The following is a 21,126-nucleotide window of genomic DNA, read 5'->3' as shown; positions in this document are numbered from 1 at the left end:
CCATCAGTGGATGGTAATCACAACACGCTACTACGACGCCCGAATATTTACGTATTACTCTGTTGTCACTAGAGTAGATTGTAAATTAGCAATCAAATAAATAAATAAAAGATTCGCGATATATTTCAGCCACAGAGGGCCATAATTACGTATATGCATTTCTTTTCGTAAATTCTTATATNAATTAACCATCTCTACGGCGTCTTCAGTAAACGTAAACGCGTTACAGTATTATAATATTACACCCGCGAGAGCTCTGCATCAGAAAGTTTACTATTTTAAAACGCATGTTAAAATAATTCAACATTAAAATGGAAAATTATGTAAAGTGATGTATTGTATGTCATAATGTTCTTCCCCGTGCTGTTTTTCTGCAACGATGTGTATTTCATGGATCATGTCTCGGATGCCTACCATGTTACAAGAACATGTTATACATTGCATGTTTTGTGCTTTGTATTATTTAGTGTTTGACCCATGGTGTTGTATATAGTTGCATTCATGCTCTGATGCACTGTGTGTGTGTGTGTGTGTGTTAGCGTTATCGCTATACAAACCTGTTCGGTAAACGCAAATGTGGGAATATATCCCATAACAAGAGGAAGTAAATATCCTAATTAATTATGTTCGTGTGAACATTTTGGGGCTACGCGGTAGCGTAGTTGGTTGAGGCACTATGCTACAAACCTGAAGGTCGCGGATTCGAGTCCCGATGAGGTGGATTTGTTCAATTAACCTAAACCTTCCAGCCGCACTATGGCCCTGGGGTCGACTCAGCCTCTGAAAGAAATGGGTACCATGAATCTTCCTGGAGGGTAAAGAGCGGCCGGAGCGTAAGGCCGACAACCTCACCGCCATCTATGAGCCGACTATCTAGAAAATGTGGGAGCCTCAGCCTCTCACAGTCCTATGGGCCTCCACGGCCTGTTACAGGGATAGTTTTACCTCTTTTACTTTTTATTAATAATTACTTATTTATTCAAATATTAGCAATGGAATCATTTACGAAGCCCTTCGAATTGATTCAGTCATATGTGCAGCCAGTAACAGAGCCGCATTGTAAACCAGAAGTTCTGAAAATCCTTGCGCGTCTTCCAAAGCACAGAACGCATCTGCCTTGGCTGTCACGGTTCCCAAGAAAAAGATGGGGTCAGAAGGTCGGAATTATGATAAATGTTACATACAGCATAGGTCATTGGAATCACCCTCTGTTTGTTTGTGCAGGTTGATGATTGGCCAGTACGTGACGGTGTTTGGTGATGTGATAAGCCACGTTAACATATCGACCGTGAAGCCTGACGACGGGGGCGAGTACGAATGTGTGGCAGAGAATCGTGCCGGCCGAACGAGCCATGCAGCCAGACTAAACATTTATGGTAAGTCATTACAGCCGCCACTGGAGCTCACACACTTGAAACTTCGAGCCTGTAAATACAGGCAAATGAAATGTCTATAGCCCAGAGAATGACAGATTCGTAACAGAATCTGCGATTTTTACATGAATATTCTGGCGTGGCGCCTAAAAGTCAGATTATATGACATCCATTGCTACGCAATGGCTACAGTAAGAACACAATGAAAACATAGGCAAACCACTACCTACGGAATTGCCTAGGTAACAGAGACAGAATTGTTGCGTTCCCGCAGCAACAGATGCGCTAACCAACGCTGCGTCGAAGACAGAGAGAACCCTTGGACAAAGTATTCTCTCGGCGGTACGTCAAGATCTGCTCCCGTGTGGAGGCGGGGTAGAATACCTCCACCGTGACCCTACGAGTCGTATGAGGCGACGAAAAAATAAATCTCGAATCTGAGACAGTAAAATATGGTCGCGAGTCCCAAGGTACTTGGACACGAGAATGACTGCGCTAGCGAAGGCCAGCAGTAAATGTAAACGAAAGACCAGTCCTCTCGTCAGAGAGAGCGCCCCAAATCAAAAAACCCGCAGCTGCCTGACATTAATGAATATCTGGTCGTAAGCTCCAGATGGGTGCTTTATGCCAAGACAGACTGACCGACTGACCATCGGTAGTAAAATGAGATTCAGACTCAAATGAGATCAAACCCGTGTGGAGGCGGGGTAGAATACCTCCACCGTGTCCCTGCGAGTCGTTGGAGGCTACGAAAAGGGAAGTCTTGAATCTGAGGCAGTAAAATATGGTCGCGAGTCCCAAGGGAATCGGACCCAAGAAAGACTGCGCTGACAAGGGCCAGCGGCATGTACAAAAGACAGACCCGCCCCCTCGTCAGAGAGGGCGTCCCACAGAAACAAGACCAAGACAGTAATAAATATCTGGTCATGAGCCCCAGATGGGGCTCGACACTAAGACTGACTGACTGACTGACCGACCGTCAGTCGCAATGTGACTTTGACTTTGAGATGAGATAAGATCAGAGCGGAGATCAGGTCAGTGATCAGAGAGAGAAGCAAGAGGAATTCAGACGGAAGTCTTCGTGTCGCGTAGTTACAAGGAACGTCAGAGTGTCCATTGTTCGCAGTTAAGAAGTGTTATAATTATCGCGTGTGATAATTGTCTGTAGTTCCGCCTGGCGTACTTATCCAATAAAACATCTTCATCTAAAGCCGTTACCCAGCAATTATTTGTCACGGATACCCAGACACGTGACAATATTCTATTGAAGCAGGATTCTGTGATGCCAAAACAAGGCATACTGTTTTTCGGACCATACGGGTATAGTTCGATGTTAAAATTCGAAAGTTTCTGTCAATCTTAATCAAACATGATTATTTCTTTATTCCACAGATTAAGCATTAATCTGTCCCGTACTTATAATGCTACAAAGGGCCGCGCCATATATCAAGCGGTTAATCGTTGGCTTCCCACCGCGGCGGCCCGGGTTCGATCCCGGGTCTGGTCAAGTGGGATTTGTGGTGGACAAATTGTAACTGGGGCAGGTTTTATCCGAGTACTTCGGTTTCCCCTGCCAATCTTCATTCCACAAATTGCTCCACAATCACCCTCACCTATCATCTGGGGCTGGTACAATAGGCCAGAAGTGGCCGCAGTACAAGGGACTTAGTCCCACCCCACTAGCAATAAAAAAAATGCTACAAGGTGGGAGGTCACGGATTAGATTTCTGATGAGATCACTGGATTTTTTTCAATTTAATTAATTAATTAAGCCACACACTAACAGAAATGAGTACCAGGAATTGTTCTGGGGTTAAAGGCTGACGGGCGCGTATGGCTGATAATTTCACCGCCATTTGCGAGCCGATTGTATAGAAAAATGTGGGCCTCCACGGCCTGTTACAGGGATAGTTTTTACCTCATTTATGGTTCTCTTCGTCTCTTTTCCTGTTTTCCAGCTTCTCTCTTGGCTTGTACGTTTTACGTCGTAGCTTGTGTAGGAATTCAGGTTACATCCAGTCGTTGTAGAGGCTCTTTGCATCTCTCTCTGTTTTTTCGACTTTTTTTTTCACTAAATTCAAGTAATTTATTTCTTCGAAAGTAGAATTTATGAATCCGAGATATATGTATACGAAATAACTTGGGTGATTCCTCGAAACTGGAACTTCTGTTTCCTCTAAATGTATTTACTTACTTACTTACTGAGCCCTTCTTGAAGAGCCGCCAAATCTGCAGCTACTCAAGAATTTCTCAGAATTTTATGGAACCCGAAGGTTCATTACCGTGTTCACAAGAGCCCTCCACTGGTTCCTATCCTGAGTCAGATCAATCCAATCCATACAATCCCATCCTATCTCTCTAAGATCCATTTTAATATTGTCCACAAACCCACGCCTTGGTCTTCCCTGTGGTCTGTTTCCTTCTGGCATTCCCACCAATATCTTATACACATTCCTCGTCTCCCCCATTCGTGCTACATGCCGTGCCCACCTCATCCTCCTTGACTTTCTTATTCTAATTATACTTGGAGAAGAGTACAAGTTATGAAGCTCCTCATTATGCAGTTTTCCCCAACCTCCTGTCACTTCATCTTTCTTGGGTCCAAATATTCTCTTCAGCACCCTCTTCTCAAACACCTTCAGTCTGCGTTCCTCCATTAATGTCAGAGACCAAATTTCACTACCATACAGAACCATAGGCAAAATTATAGTTTCTTATATTCTGTTTTCTTTAAATGCACTCGGTTCATAAAGTCCCTGTAAGTAAAATGCAACACACGAACAAAATTCCAGCTGTAATTCGAGGGCACAGTTACCTTCCCAGGAGTTTTTTCAATGGTACCCATGTGCATGAAAATGTGAATTCGTGTATTTTTGCATATTTTTAAAGATACAGGTAAGTTGGCCACAGTGATGTAGTAATGGGGTTCTCCAGGTTTGACGGGTGTGGGGATTATCTCTGTAAACATTGTTTTTTATCGCTCCCCTGAGAATATCACCCGGGATCAAGGGAATTCATTGCACTAATGTTCTTGGAAAACATTCTGTCTGCAAACGGGGCATGGAGCAGTCTGTGTTTATGCACAGTATCAACAATTGGGCTGGATATCTGCGCTGGTAACTTCATCTTCAACTTCCCAGCGAAAAGGGTAAAAAAGAATATAACACAGAAGCTTTCTGCATTGAATAACTTTTGAAAAAATTTCACTTAACAGTACAAGTGACATACAACATAAAACACGAACTTTTATTCCTGCAGAAGTTTGCATGGTGCTTCGTGTGGGTTTTCTATTGAATATTCGCGGCTATCTTCGATATTAACTAGCCAAATAATTTTTTTTGCGATTGTTCTTCCTGCCCATTCAGGGCCCAGGCCTCTTATTCAGTTCCGTAATCATTTTTCACAAACGGTAGGACTCGTTGGACGTGTGATCAGCTCGTCGCAAGGGCTCAGACCGCGCCGCTACCGTGACCAGCAGTGTATAAGAATAATATATAAGAATTCAGTTCGTACCTCACAGGAAACCGATCCGAACCCACGATCCCGGCTTCCAAGCGAGCGAAGACAGTGCATGCCTTAGACCGCTCGGCTACCGTGACCGGCAGTGTATAAGAAAAATTTATAAGAATTCAGTTCGTACCTAACAGGAAACGGATCCGAACCCACGATCCCGGCTTCCAAGCGAGCGAAGACAGTACATGCCTTAGACCGCTCTGCTACTGTGACCGGCAGTGTATAAGAATAATATATAAGAATTCAGTTCGTACCTCACAGGAAACAGATCCGAACCCACGGTCCCGGTTTCCAAGCGAGCGAAAACAGTTCATGCCTCAGACCGCGCGGCCACTCTGACTGGCACAACCGAATAAGTGAAACCATGTTATATCACTGAGAAGGGTTACTTACAAAACAGTCTCCTTTGTGCTTTATAAAGTGTCAAAACCAGTGGCTCTAATCCATGCGTATAGTGTCCTCTCTTTCTTTCGAATCGTGTTACTTTGCTCTGCTTTCCATCAGCGTTTTGTTTGATCCGTATATGAGACATAAATCTATTGGAATAACCTGTGAACCGATCTGTACAGGCTCCATGATACTGTAACTTCTATACCCACTGCTAGGCAACGGCGCAATGAACGCCTTCCCGCTTAAGCGAGTGATAATGCCGCACCGCTGTTAGACAGCAGCCAAAGCGCCAATGAACTGGCTGGGTAGAAATCACGTGGGAACTCCAACAGGAGCGTTTTAACAATAGAGGCTATGTTTTCATTGTGGTCCGTGCCACGCATTCCGACACGTGACACGTGTTTTCTGTAGATCCGTGTCGCGTCTATGTAAGGCAGCCAGTTTGAAGCAACAGAAGCATCATAACCCGTGTGGAGGCGGGGTCGAATGCCTCTTCCTTGATCCTACGAGTCGTAAGAGGCGACGGAAGTACAAAATCTGAGACAGTAAAATATGGTCGCGAATACCAAGGGACTCAGACCCGAGAAAGACTGCGCTGATAAAGGCCAGCAGAATGTACAAAAGACAGATCCTTCCTCTAGTCAGAGAGGGCTCCCCATAAAACAAGACCGTATTTACTGACTGACAGTCGCACTGTGACTTTGACTTTGTCTTTGAAACAGAAGCATCAAAAGAATGGGAATACAACAGCATATAGCGGAGCATTCGAGAATAGTCTCGGAATTGGCAGCTACAGAAATGGCAAGAAAAGAATTAGATGGCTCCAAGAAGACTTCACGTGTGATTTGAAGTTACAGTAAGAGTATGATAAATCCGTTGCCAGGATACGACTAGTGAAGACGGAGAATCCTATTGCGTGTGCAACGATGAACTGGAAAATGTGTAGAATAGCGATAGCACTATAATTGTCTGTAGTCCCGAAATGTTTGAATGTAGACAATAAATCCAACCCAGAACCCATTATTGTTCGTCACGGAATCCCGGACACATGACAATACTTTTGCTGGAATTACATAATTTCTGTACCGACAAGACTCAGGCCTTTCACCATTAAGGATTGAACCTGATGCAAGGAGTTTCGTTATGTTACAGTTGGGTAACAGTCCTTCACAAATCCGGCCCATCCTCTCGACTTTTTAGCCAACGCTATTAAACGCTTTCCGCTAGAAACATTGGCACATCAACTGACACACACAAAGGCAACACATTCCAATTCTGCGTCAGTGAACCTGTCCCGAATGACACAAACAGCACAGCGGAGAGTGGTCAAGGCAAGGGACTTACCTCATGCGTGAAGGTTACATGAATGCTTTATTCATAGCGTAAGGATTTTACGGACAGCCTGCTTATAATAGCTGTTTCTGTGGAACTATAGTGACGGTGTTTCTTTGAGACTATAAATAACTTAGTGCTTCCAGCTCGTTTTTAAAAAAATAAACATCTAGTTCATTAAAAATATAAAAATATTGTCCCTCAGATTCATAAACCTCAGATTGAATGTTTTTGTGGCAGCCGGGATAGCTCAGTCGGTATAGCGACTGGCTAAGGGCTGGACGACCGATGGGTCAGAGTTCGAGTCCCAGTAGGGTCAAATATTTCCTCTTCTCCACGGTTTCCAGACTGGTTCTGGGGACCACCCAGCCTCCTATCCAGTGGGTACCGGGGGCTCTTTCTCCGTGGGTAAAGCTGACCACCCATTTCCAACTAGTGCCGAAGTCAAGAAAACGTGGCTGTATACATCCACTCCCCCATACATCTTCATGGCCTAGTGTTTAATTAGTTAAGCCTAGGGACAACTTTATCTTACGTTCTTCACATAATTATCCCTCATGACGATCTGCAAATTTTAAATTTGTAATTATGATTTCGTATGGCCGCGCCATAGCTCAAGCGGTTAGTCGCTGGCTTCCCACCGCGGCGCCCGGGTTCGATCCCGGTTCTAGTCAAGTGGGATTTGTGGTGGACAAAGTGGCGCTGTGGCTGGTTTTCTCCGAGTACATCGATTTCCCCTGCCAATCTTCATTCTACAAAATTATCCATCATCATAATCACTCGGGGTAGGCTACAATAGGCCAATCAGTTACCGCCGTGCCGAGTAGAACCAGTTGGACTCCACCCCCTCCCCAACTAAGCGAATTAAAAGAAAAATAATGATTTCGTATGTAGCGAAGATATAGTACACGGTTACCAAGCTTCTTATTTTCTGAAATTTGAAATAATTTTTTTATCCTCGATATTTCGACAAATATTTTCACGAATACTTAAATTTACCAATATTTTAAATATTTAATATTTAAATTAAATTAAATTTAAATTTAAATTAAATTTAAATATTTAATATTTAAAAAGCGCTGAAAATTCCTATACGAATGGTAGATGTGAAAAAAAAAGTTATCTTAGATATCTCGAACCCTAAATTCGAATCCAGTTCGGATGGCGTCTGTATGTCTGCGATTTCCTTTCACAAGTAACCCATCTCACTTCTAAGAAGACGTGCAGAATGTTTAAAGGTTACTATGTTTTTAATAAGTTTTTAAACGGATCAGTCTATAAGACAGAATCCCCAAAAGAAGGGGAAGTACTAAAATCATTATTTCATTTATCAATCCTTGTACATATTCCCCGACCCACCTCCCCCCCATACAAGCGTCTGTTCCGCCCTTCACGCTCTAAGTCCCGGATTCAGAAAGCTGTTAATTGAGAAGTTGTTTTGTTGTTAAATTTTGACGCTAATTTACCGAGAGATGTCGTGTTTCCTGCTACTCCGGCTGGCAAGTGTCTTGGGTCCAAGCAATCATTGACATACGTTAAATCATGTGACAAAACTTTCACAAAATAAATAGAAATTTTTAAAAATTATGAAATGTATTTCAACATAAACTGTGAACCGCGGAAAAGTTATGCCAGCACTAGCATTGCTCCTGCTGTTGCTACTACCACTGTAATAATAATAATTTAATTCAATTCTTCATTATTTATGTGCTGAATCAACAGCCGCAGGGCCAATTACAGACAGAGGACAGTGTAGATAATAATAATAAAAAAAGTAAAGCTATCCCTGTAACAGGCCATGAAGGCCCATAGGGTTGTGAGACGTTGAGGGTCCCACACTATCTAGAGAGTCGGCTCACAGATGGCGGTAAGGTTGTCAGCCTTACGCGCCGGCCGCGCTTTTCTCCCCAGGAAAATTATTTAATTAATTCCTGGTACTCATTTCTGTTAGAGGCTGAGTAAACCCCAGGGCCTAGTACGGCTGGAAGGATTAGGTCAATTGAAAAAATCCAATGACCTCATAGGGACTTGAACATATAATTCAATTCATGTTTATTTACGTGCAATAACTTAACAGCACAGTGGCCAATTACAAAGTTAACACGAGTACATAAGGTACAGAAAATAATTAAGACAAAATACAAATATGACAAATAAATCTGTAAGCGTAAATCTTATAATAATAATGTTAATAAAATAATGGTTCATAGAGTTGTGAGACGTCGAGACTGCCACATTTTCTCGGCAATCGGCTCACAGATGGCGTTGAGGTTGTCAGCCTTACGCGTTGGCCACTTTTTACACCCCAGGTAGATTCCTGGTACTCATTTCTGTTAAGGCTGATTCGACCCCAGGGCCACAGTGCGGCGGAAGTTTTAGGTCAGTTTAAAGATCGAAAGATCTAATCGGGAATCGAACCAGCGATCTTCCGCCTTGTAGCATAGTGCATCAACCATCTACTCTACTGCGTGCCATCCAATTAGTAAAAAAAAGTAAAGCTATCCCCGTACCATCCAATAATAATAATAATGTTGCGAAAATTGTAAAAATAGCACATCAATTTAACTTGATGTTTGGTTTTGCAGTAAGTTCTCTAAATGGCAAAGTTTGGTTTAGCAAGAAATAGGTCAGAAGTTTGGAATAACGCGAGAAGTCGATTAAAACTAAGAGTTTAAAGGTCAGACTGCACTTCTTACGTCTCAGAGAAGTTTCAGACTCTACAGTTGGTATTAACCGTCTGAGATGTCATAAGATATTTCCGAAACGCTGTCATATCGAACAGGTAGTGGGAGCGGAGGGATAATATTCAAGACATTATTTTTATTGTGTTCGTTACAGAATTCATTTTACGATCTTAGTTTGATTCCTCCCTAAGACGAGTCTTATCAAGGCTAATCTTACTGCCCTTTGCCATTTGTCGCCATTCATGTTCTGGTGAAAGTGAATTCTGAGAGATTATATGCTGATCTCATGTTTTTCTTCAGTTTTTCTCAATAAATACGTTAATTTATATTCTTTTTTCAATATATAAAGAAACCTTCGGGTCAGTATAGAAGTAACTAAAGAAACCGGGATAGCTCAGTCGGTATAACAGCTGGCTACCGGTTGTACGGTGGAGGGTTCGGAGTTCAGATCTGGTAAGGGGCGAGATTTTTATCTTCTCCAAGTAGTTCAGACCGGTTCTGGGGCCCACCCAGCCTCCTATCCAATGGGTACCGGAGGCTCCTTCCCCGGGGGTGAAGTGGCAGGTGTGTGAAGCTAACCATTGACACGTCTTCATGCCTTAGCGCTTGATTGGTTACACGCGGGGTCAAATTTACATTTTTTTAACCTTACAGAAGTAGCGAAAATTGTAAAATGAGGAGTTTCATAACTCGTACTGTTCTCCAAGTGTAATTAGAATGATCAAGTCAAGGAGGATGAGATGAGCAGGGCATGTAGTGGGAAAGCCAGAAGGAAAGAGAACACTGGGAAGATCAAGGCGTAGGTGGGTGGACAATATAAAATGGATCTTAGAGAGATATGATGGGATGGCATGGATTGGATTGATGTGGCTCAGGATAGGGACCAGTGGAGGGTTCTTGTGAACACGATACTGAACCTTCGGGTTCCATAAAATTTTGGGAAGTTCTTGAGTAGCTGCACAATTGGTGGCTTGTCAAGAAGGGCTCAGCTCCATGAGTGAAGGACAGAAATAGCGATGTTGTCATTTCATAAGCTCACACGGCAACTATGTCGCTGTTTTTGATGGCGGAGAAGTGGGGAGTACGAGAATGATCTGCTATCGATTGTCGCTATATCCATGCCAAGCTGCACAAAAAAAAGATAATGTCATATAGTGTTCGTGTCACGTTGGGTTTATAATTGAATCGAGGAATACAAAATCTGACAGGAATATACAATTTATTTGCAAAATTCCTAGAAGTAAAAGGTTAATTTAAAATAAAAAAAAATGCATATATATTATTACCATTTCCGTTCCTAATATTCTCCAGATTTTAAAACCTCTGGCATTTTCCGTTCCCAAAGTAATTCTTGTCTATAAGTTTGCAACCTCTCTACGCCTGTACACTCATTATGTTTGCAATTTCTCAGCAGTTTCTAAGATTTCTTGGATATAACTCCGTTGTAGTCAGTTGGAAATCAACCGACGTTTCAGAGTACCATCACCTTTGTCTTCAAGGTTTAAGAATAAGCCAAGTAAGAAACCAGTGTGAAGCGAGTAGAAAGAAGAGCGACGTGTTCCTCCGAAACGTCAGCTGACTTTAAACGGGCTACTCAGCATTATATCCCAGAAGATGAAATGCTTCATAACCACCAATGTGAAAACATTAAATCCTACAAGATTCCTTTCTTCTGTGGGATAAAGTTTTCAGATTATCCTTTAACTGAAATGGGCTGCAGGTCTATGGATACCAATAAATGAAAGTTCTTAACGTTAATTAATCAGGGTGGGGGAGGTATGTTCGGATTTTGATCGTAAGATCGTGAAAACAGTTCCGCGGAATGATCTCTCTGGAATGGTACTTAGTGATTCATACCAGTGCCACATTCCTCTTTTCTGATGCCAAAAATGTGGGTGGCTTCCCTACCTTATTATTCGACATATTAAATTTCTGTGAAGAAGGAACAGAAATTCATTTTGTAAGCTGACAGGCCTTCACTGGAGAGCTCCCTCCCCTTCCCCACTTGTTCCTTCTCATCGGGTGTTGGTTCGTATGGCAAATGCACTGCTTCAGAAAGTCGCCCCCCACGACTAAGCACATTCTTGTGGCTTAAATTTCAGTGCCCTCTTAACTCAAGTAAACTAATTTACTTTATACTCTTCTGTATACGTATATTACAACAGAGATGATGTTCATTGCCCGCCTCTGTCGTCTAGTGGTCAGAGTTCCTGGCTACAGATCCAGAGATCCGCGTTCGATTCACGACGCTACCAGATTTTCTGAGAAGTAGTGGGTCTAGAACGTGGTCCTCTCAGCCTCGTGAGGATAATTGAGGAGCTATTTCAAGGAAATAGTTGCTCCGGTCTAGAAAACCGAGATTAACGTCCGTGGGGATTGGTTGCGCCGACCACGCGACACGCCTCTATCCGCTAAACTTGGCACTAACTTCGACGAGAAGCGACGGTCGCTCAGTCGGTATACTTCGCTTGCGGACTACAGGCCACGGAGTTTGTTTTTTGTTTGATGATGTTCATTTAATGACTTTCTGAACATTGTCCATCGTTCTGTCTATTTTTAATCCAAAACAAAATGCCGGAAGCTGGGCACTGCTTCTGTCCTCAGGTAGGAGTTACCGCTGGACATCACAGTTAGATCTGAAACGCAGACTCTGATTTATTATTTACTTACTTACTCATGGAGCTGAGCCCTTCTGGAGTAGCCGCCAATTCTGCAGCTACTCAAGAATTTCCCAGCATTTTATGGAACCCGAAGGTTCATTACTGAGTTCACAAGATTCCTCCACTGGTCCCTATCCTGAGCCAGGTCTATCCAATCCATACCATCCCATTCTATCTCTCTAAGATCCATTCTAATATTGTCATCCCACCTACGCCTTGGTCTTCCCTGTGGTCTCTTTCCTTCTGGCTTTACCACCAATATCCTATACGCATTCCTCGTCTCCATTCGTGCTACATGACCTGCCCACCTCATCCTCCTTGACTTGATCATTCTAATTATACTTGGAGAAGAGTACAAGTTATGAAGCTTCTCATTATGCAGTTTTCTCCAACCTCCTGTCACTTCATCCCTTTTCGGTACAAATATTCTCGTCAACACCCTGTTCTCAAACACCCTCAATCTACAAGAGATGGACAAAAATATGGAAACACCCAACAAAAAACACATTACCATGACAAATATGGTGTAGGACAACCTGTGGCTTGCAGAACTGCTTGCAGTCTCCTTGGAGTGGATAAATAGAGGTCCTGTATGAGTTGCAAGGGAATCTTGTACCATTCTTCCTGCAAAACATTGGCAAGTTCTGTTAACGATGATGGAGGTGGATAGCGCGCACGCAGATTGTTCTCCAAATCAGACCACAAAGGCTCAATAATATTGATATCTGGCGATTGTGGGGGCCATGGCAGACGTGACACTTCGTGTTCGTGCTCAGAAAACCAGTCCTGAACGATGTGAGCTGTGTGAACAAGGGCATTGTCGTCTGTGACCAGTCATATTGGCAATAAAGGGAGATATTGTTCTATTCGTATAGCGAACATAGCGTACGTAGCGCTCTGTGTGCCCGAACCTTTAGTCAGTTGTTTGGTTCCTCGGTTTGTCAGTCAGTCAATCGGTAGCTGTTTGTTTGGTTTGCTAGTTTCTTAGTTAGCTAGTTAACTACCTAGTACCTTAGGTTCCATTCTATTTAACTTTTAATTTTTGGAGTTATGGGAGGTACGTAGTAAGATTTGGTGAAGAAGCGTACCACAGATAGCCAATCCGGAAGATACCGTGTCCAAGACCCAACCGAGTATCCAGTCAGCTTTACTAGGATCTTTCATGGTTTTCTGAAGTTTCATAATGTGAATTTCTGTACAGTATCTTCAAACACCAATTGCTTACCTTCAGTTTCAGCAGTGGTAGTCCACTTCTCTCTCATCTGATACTATTAACTCTGTTTGAAATTACCTCAGTTCATTCCTCTCCACTTTCCTGGTCTTTCCAGCTGTATGTTCAGACTGTGTGTTAATGTCACTCGATCTTTCTTGTTATTCTGTTGGCAGGCCTGCCCTACGTGAGGCCGATGCCCCCCATTCCAGCGGTTGCTGGCCAGCAGCTGGTGGTCAAGTGTCCAGTGGCCGGCTACCCCATTGACACCATCATCTGGGAGAAAGGCAAGTCACGATATCTCTTTATTTTGTTTCCCGGTTACCACAGCAGTACGGTCGCTACATAGCTGAAGCGGTTAGTCGCTGGCTTACCACCGCGGCGGCCCTGGTTCGATCCCGGGTCTGGTCAAGTGGGATTTTTGGTGGAAACAGTGGCGCTGGGGCACGTTTTCTCCGAGTACTTCGGTTTCCCCTGCCAATATTCATTCCACCAATTGCTCCACAATCACCCTCACCTATCATCTGGGGTTGGTACACTAGGCCAGAAGTGGCCGCAGTACAAGGGACTTAGTCTCCACCCCACTAGCAATAAGAAAAATACCACAGCAGTGAGTACCCGAACTTGGAATCCGTTACGCAAACGCAAACGTTACGCAAATGTCTCTAGGAGACCTCTGAGCAAAATTAGACAAAACGTTTCCCGCCCAAGTAGTTTCCAATGCCTCTGGTAGATAGGGGAAGTATCGGGTACCGAGGGCCGACCTCGTTGGCTGAACGGGGCTGATAACACGCACCAGTACCGATATGTATGGCGACTGGTAGAATATCAAAGGGGGACGTCCAATAGACTATTAGTCGCGGTGCATGGGGAAACCCACCCCCTCCAATAATAATAATAATAATAATAATAATAGTGCCAACTATAGCGGGTAAAGGGGGTCGCGTGGCCAGCGCCAACGAATCCCCAAGGCCGTTAATTTCGGTTTTCTAGACCACAGCCACTATTTCCTTGAAATAGCTCCTCAATTATCCTCACAAGGCTGAGTGGACCCCGTTCCAAACCCACTACTCAGAAAATCTGGTAACACAGGGAATCGAATTCTGACCACTAGACCACAAGGCGGTCTCAGAAACATATCGATTATGATTGTTATAATTTTCACTTTACATATCCCATTAAATATTAACAGATCTGAAGATCCGCTCAGGCAACGGATACAAATTCTTCTCCTTCGCTGACAAACCCAACTATACTCGTTAGCTGAGTAAGATGTATGTAAGCGGCCTCCGTAGTCTAGAGGTAACGTTCCCACCTCATGACTCGTGGTACGCGAGTTCAAACCCGGCGGAGGTCGTCGAATTTTTAAGGGCGGAAAAATTCAGGGAACAAGTCCTCCGGGAGGGACTTTAAGCCGTGGGTCCCGTGTCGTAGCTTTACGGCACGTAAAAGAACCTCATATCTCCAAAGGAGGTCATTGAGCCAAATTCAGGACGTTTCCCGCCCAACATTAGTCTCTAACGCCTCTGATAGATGGGGGAAGCATTATAGATACCGCTAAGCCGGTAGAGGCCGAACTCGCTGGATCGGTCGGGACTGATGGTACGCACCAATATCGGTAGGGTATAGAGACTGGTAGAATATCATAGAGGGAAGCACAATGGACCAATACAGGTCTAAGTGCATGGGAAAACCCACCCTCTCCACTAACTAACTAACTAACTAACTAACTAAGGTGTGTGTAGTGCCAATCCGATTATACGCATTCATATGACATGTGAAGTGTCCACAGAGGAGAATGTTTAGATTCTAGTCTTCTGAATTATTATATCATGTATTCTCTTAGGTCGCTCCGAAACGTTGGTAAGCACCCACCCGATTACACATTGTCGTAGCTTAGAAAACCACAACCTGAAAAAAAAAATATTTTCGTTTTTATTTTCTTCGGACAATGTTTAGGTACTATTCCCAAAAATTCTCGCGTTACGTGATTTGAGATTACTTTAATTAATGGGGCCAAATACAAATAATGTTTTCTTTCTTCTAAAATCGAGACAGTGACGCCAAAAATATTAGCAATGTGCTGACATCTATATTTCAAAATTGACATTTCTAGCTTATGAGAAGTACCAGCGCATGCGTAGGTAAGAGATTGGAAATGTTCGTGATGTGTGTTTCCTTCCTTTCTGTAAGATAAATCTTCTGTTTATACTCTTTTTAACTTCGTCGCCTTTCACGTCAGTGTGGAGAATTACTTTTTGTCGTATTCCCACGTTCCCGTCTTCTTCAAATGTTTCTCAGTGTACAAGGCAATGCTTATGCCTCACTTCACTTTAGGCAGAGTGCTGAAACACGAGGTCATGAAACACCCGCACTTTCAGGAGAAATGTAAACAAACAGTAATAGAAATTCATAGGAAAACTACAGCTACAGTTAGAATTAAAATATGGCTGCCAACCCCGCTGCAGCGGGAGAGTTAAAAGCCCTATTTCCGGACAAACAAATTTATGATAGTGTTTTTTTTTTGCGGGGTTACACAATTTAGGTCCGGAGAAATCTGCTTCTTCCACCTTCCGGATTGGGTAAATGGTTACTGGCGTTTTGTAGGAATCCATTTCCTGCAACTTTAGCGTTTCCACCCTACGAAGCTAGGGGTACGGGGTAGCATAGTTAGTTGAGGCACTATGCTACAAACCGGAAAGTCACGGGATCGAATCCCAATGAGGTCATTCAATTTTTTCACAATTGACTTAATCCTTCCAGCCACATTATGACCCTGGGGTCGACTCAACCTCTGACGGAAATGAGTACCAGGAATCCTCCTGGGGGTAAAGGGAGGCCGGTGCGTAAAACTGACAACCTTATCGTCATATGTGAGCCGATTGTCTAGACAACCTCAACGTCTCACAACCCTATGGGCCTTCACGGCCTGTTACAGGGATAACTTTTTTATTTCCTTGGCACTACAGCCCCAGTGGGCCTAGGCTTACCTCCATGAACTTCTCCGTTCACTTCGGTTTTTCTAGATCTTACACATTCGGTAGGACTCCTTGGGCGGGTGATCAGCCCTTCGCAAGGCCTCTACCTGTACACAAACACAGAAAAACGCACACACACAAACTAAACATCCATACCCTGAGTGGGATTCGAACCCACGATCCCGGTTTCCAAACGAGCGAAGATAGTGCATGCCTTAGACCGCTCGGTTACCGTGAACGGCCCCATGGATAACTTTACTTACTTACTTTTAGCCTACGAAGCTAGATACAGTCGTAACCCAGAGGATTGCAGTCATACAGACGCCATGTTCCGAGAAATGTAAGCTGCTGCGACAATACGCAGACAGTGAGGTGTTAACGAGATGTTGGATCCACAGATGGAGTGAGGCTGCCGACAAACATCCGACAGCGCGTTACAAACGGGACACTCACCGTGGAGAATGTTCAGAGGGCCTCGGATCAAGGTACCTACAGCTGCACTGCACGCAACAAACAAAACTACACCGCACAACGATCGGTAGACATCCGCGTACTCGGTGAGTTCTCATGAATCTGATATTTGTAAATGATATTGTAGTTGTACTGATCTGAAAATAGTGGGAAATGTTCTGCCAAACCATACCAAAACAAGTATCAATATTTTATCAGATAATTCAATTTATTTTTAAAAGCCAGATGGAAAGAGACCACTGTTAAGACCAAGGCGTAGGTGGGTGGACAATATTAAAATGGATCATAGATATGATGGGATGGATTGGATTGATCTGGCTCAGGATAGATACCAGTGGAGGGCTCTTGTNGAGTGGCGGGGCGGGAACTCGCCTATTACCGTTGTAACGCGAACGTTACGTCACCGCCACGTACCGCTGGGTAGGTAGGGGTGATCCACGGCTCAACACGTCACAATATTATTCTTATACACTGCCGGTCACGCTAGCCGAGCGGTCTAAGGCATGTACTGTCTTCGTTCGCTTGGAAGCCGGGATTGCGGGTTCGATTCCCACACAAGGCATGGATGTTTGGTATGTGTGTATGCGTTTATTGTGTTTGGGTTGTCCTGTGTTTAGGTTGAGGCCTTGCGACGAGCTGATCACCCGTCCAAGGAGTCCTACCGTCTGTAAAATGATCAATGAAACTTAGAAATCAGTCCTTTGCACCAAAGTGGGAGCAAGAAGGAAAGATGTGTAGAGATAAGGATGAAACCTTCACGAAGTAGGTGATTTAGTTAGATTTCATACAAAATAGAAACTAACTCCATGGTTATTAGTCCGCAAGCGAACTATACCGACCGAGCGACCGCTGCTTATCGGCGAAGTTAGTGCCAACTTTAACGGAGAGAGGGTGTTGCGTGGTCAGCAGAACGAATCCCCACGGCCATTATTTTCGGTTTTTTAGACCGGAGCCGCTATTTCCTTGAAATAGCTCCTCAATTATCCTCATGAGGCTGTGTGGACCACGTTCCAGACCCACTACTTCTCAGAAAATCTCGTAGCGCCGTGAATCGAACCTGGTCCTCTGGATCTGTAGCCAGGAACTCTGACCACCAGACCACAGAGGCGGTCAATTGCAGTTCATATCCCGCTGTATATCTCCGACGTGGTCTGTCATATCAAATATGAAAATTACATTAGAAAACGATTCGTTCTAACCGTACAGATTAGAACACTGGAGATGTAACAAGGTCCTGTACAGTATCTCGGTGCCTTAAGTCACAAGGACTGGGCTCAGAAGCAATGAATGAATGCAACTGAGCCCTTTCTGTACTTCCCACGTGTAACGGAAAGGGCAGCTGTATCTTTCCTCTTGTAACTAGCGGCATAGGCTGTAACTCTGTCTGCTGAATAATACATATCGACAGCATTTATTTTCCTTTTCCATGAATAAAAGAAGCTATTCCAGGAATTGATACCAAGACTCCCGCCACTTGTACACTACGACTCAGAAAACCCTTCCGTTTCTCATGTTTATTTTTCGGTCCCCTCTGAATTCCGGATGTTCATGTGTCCGTACATCTCACGTGAAAAAGAACTAGTTAATTTCGCCTTAATCATCAAAACATTTTCGTCTTCCGTACAATCATACTGTCACGTGTATGGGGGTACGCGTGACGAAATGACGGGTTCCAGTTCGGATGATTTGATTTATTAGCATCTTGGTTACACACTCTCTCTTAAACACACTTAAATACAGCGCTATCGCTGAGTTACATTCACCTCATATTTCACTGTTGCACGCACACACTTACCCTATCCTGGTAATGAAATTAAAATATAGGAACTAGTGCTTCAGATCATTAAAAAAAAACTCCGTGGCATGTACTCCGCAAGCTAACTATACCGACCGAGCAACCGCCGCTTGTCGGCGAAGTTAGTACCAACTTTAGCTGATAGAGAGTGTCGCGTGGTCAGCGCAAAGAATCCCCACGGCCGTTAATTTCGGTTTCCTAGACCGGACAGTTCAATCCAAATATTGCACATAATTAAGGTCTTCAGATTACACTTTAAATATTCACAGTTCTTTTACTAACTTCTCGTTGCTATCTTACTGTTAACGTAAACACTCTCAAATACTGAAATATATTCTGTCCCTAACTGTCGTTATATAGCCTCCGCACTGACCACGCAGAAAACAACCTATATTGTTGGAATATGCTTACCGAGCGATCGCATAACAACGGTCATGACGCCGACCACATAGAAAACTCCGCACTCCCATTGTTGCCTTGCGTGTGCTTTCCTCTTCCCCCCATGCATTCTACATGCCGTGTTCACCTCATCCTCCTTGACTTGATCATTCTAATTATACTTGGAGAAGAGTACAAGTTATGAAGCTCCTCATTATGCAGTCTTCTCCAACCTCCTGTCACTTCATCCCTCTTCCGTCAAAATATTCTCCTCAACACCCTGTTCTCAAACACCCGCAGTCTATGTTCCTCCCTTAATGTCAGATACGAAGTTTCACGCCCGTACCAAATTTCAATGCCAAAACCCTTCGTCCCAGCTGGAGACATGATTTTGGAACCATTGGCCCAGAGTACAGTAGACTTCAGACCATTTCTGTCCTTGCCTTCTCTTAAATTCTTTATTCAAATTTGTGTTCCAATTTCGTGAGGTAGTAAACAACTTGTTTTTGTAAACCTTTACATTTTACGGGTTCGCTGGTGAAAAATATATACTAAGCAGCAGGGTAGTGAATGGTGCTTTTATTTCTCCGCCCATAAAATAAAAACATTCCTCTACTTGTGGTCGTATATTCAATGTATGGAACTTGGAAGGCCTAACCAGCAATCTGTTGACAAGCTGTATCGACTTCATTCTCTCGTTCATCGATTATCGCTCGCTCACAACCATCCTCAATGCGTTTGAGTTTCAGCAGATAGTGAAGAGCCAAGAGCCCTTTGTTGCACAGACTGGTGTACTTCTGTTTCGCCATATAACACGAAATGAAACATGGAGTTCTTCCTCTACCTGAATTATTTAGGCCGTCACTGTAATGATGAAAAAAGGTCCAAACCTTTTATATCTGAATCTAACGTTTTCATGCTCAGAAACCCATCTTCTGATTTCTAAAAAAAGAAAACATGAAGTGCAAATGAAATTATATATGGCATAGCTTATACAGTGATGTTCTAATTTATTTGTACATGCACGAAACTACTTGCTCTAGGTACGTTAGGCAGAATTCTTGTCGATTTTCGTATAATCAGCTGTAGTTTTCATTTAGCTGTTTACAGAAGCTGGCATTATACTAATTAAACACTTCATGGACATAGAACCCACCTTCTTATATTACGGATCCCAGTTTTATGCTTAGAACTAATGTGAGTGCTCATTAAAACGCTGTGAAGGAGCACGCTTAACCTGCATGATACATAATGTGCCTACATTAGTCTGTCAGACACCTCTAAAATTATGAGACTCTTTTTCACTGCAGACCTCTAAAGATTTTATGTTTATGTAACGCGAAGTGTTTAATTCCTTACGTAATTAATTACCCACATGAGGAGCTACATAACTTGTACCCTTCAAACAAAAAACAATCTCCGTGGCCTGTAGTCCGCAAGCGAAATATACCGACCGAGCGACCGCCGCTTGTCGACGAAGTTAGTGCCAACTTTCGCGGATAGAGGGTGTTACGTGGTCAGCGAAACGGATCTCCACGGCAGTAAATCTCGGTTTTCTAGACCAGAGCCGCAATTTCCTTGAAATAGCTCCTCAGTTATCCTCATAAGGCTGAGTTGACCCTGTTCCAGACCCACTACTTCTCAGAAAATCTGGTAAGCTCGGGAAACTAACCCGGGACCTCTGGATCTGTAGTCAAGAACTCTGACCACTAGATCACAGAGGCGGTCTAATGCGTGCTCTTCGCCAAGTATAATTAGAATGATCAAGTCAAGGAGGATGAAATGGGCAGGGCATGTAGCACGAATGAGTGAGAAAAGGAATGAATATACGATATTTGTGAGACAGGCACAGAGAGAGAGACCAGTAGGTAGGTGGATAATATTAAAATTGATCTTAGGGAGATAGGCTATGGTGGTATAGACTGGATTGATCTGGCTCAAGAGCGGGGAGTTGAGGACTCTTGTAAACACGGTAATGAACTTTCGGGTTCCGTAAAATACTGAGGATTTCTTGAATAGCTGCACGGCTGACAGCTTCTCGAGAAGTGCTCAGCTCGTTGAAGTTAGTCAGTCAGTCAGACAGTTAGGATACGCCAGTTTTCACACGTTCCGCTATTACTGGCTACTGGATGTTTGTGTTGGATTGACTGTGGAGCTGATAGACTAAGAATATATTGTCACGTATCTGGGGGATGTGGGGCCGGTTACAGTAGCCGAGCGGTCTAAGGCATGTACTGTCTTCGCTCGCTTGGAAACCGGGATCGTGGGTTCGGATCTGTTTCCTGTGAGGTACGAACTGAATTCTTATATATTATTCTTATACACTGCCGGTCACAGTAGCC

The 21,126-nt window shown here is 43.5% G+C and overlaps 1 protein-coding gene across 7 annotated transcripts in view; it reads left to right on the top strand.

Annotated features, from left to right (window-relative positions):
• The window catches only part of LOC111863230 (Down syndrome cell adhesion molecule-like protein Dscam2), a 407,724-nt gene that overhangs the window by 338,135 nt on the left and 48,463 nt on the right, over nt 1-21,126 (top strand). For all 7 annotated transcript variants that reach the window (XM_033750977.1, XM_033750976.1, XM_033750975.1 and 4 more), the window contains exons 9-11: nt 1,225-1,376; nt 13,339-13,449; nt 16,539-16,697. In XM_033750977.1, the coding sequence (XP_033606868.1) occupies nt 1,225-1,376; nt 13,339-13,449; nt 16,539-16,697 (422 nt within the window). The remainder of the gene's footprint in view (nt 1-1,224; nt 1,377-13,338; nt 13,450-16,538; nt 16,698-21,126) is intronic.

The sequence above is a fragment of the Cryptotermes secundus genome, unplaced genomic scaffold (genome assembly GCF_002891405.2).
Source record: "Cryptotermes secundus unplaced genomic scaffold, Csec_1.0 scaffold688, whole genome shotgun sequence".
In the NCBI taxonomy this organism is placed as follows: domain Eukaryota; kingdom Metazoa; phylum Arthropoda; class Insecta; order Blattodea; family Kalotermitidae; genus Cryptotermes; species Cryptotermes secundus.
This window is presented reverse-complemented; position numbering and strand designations above follow the sequence as displayed.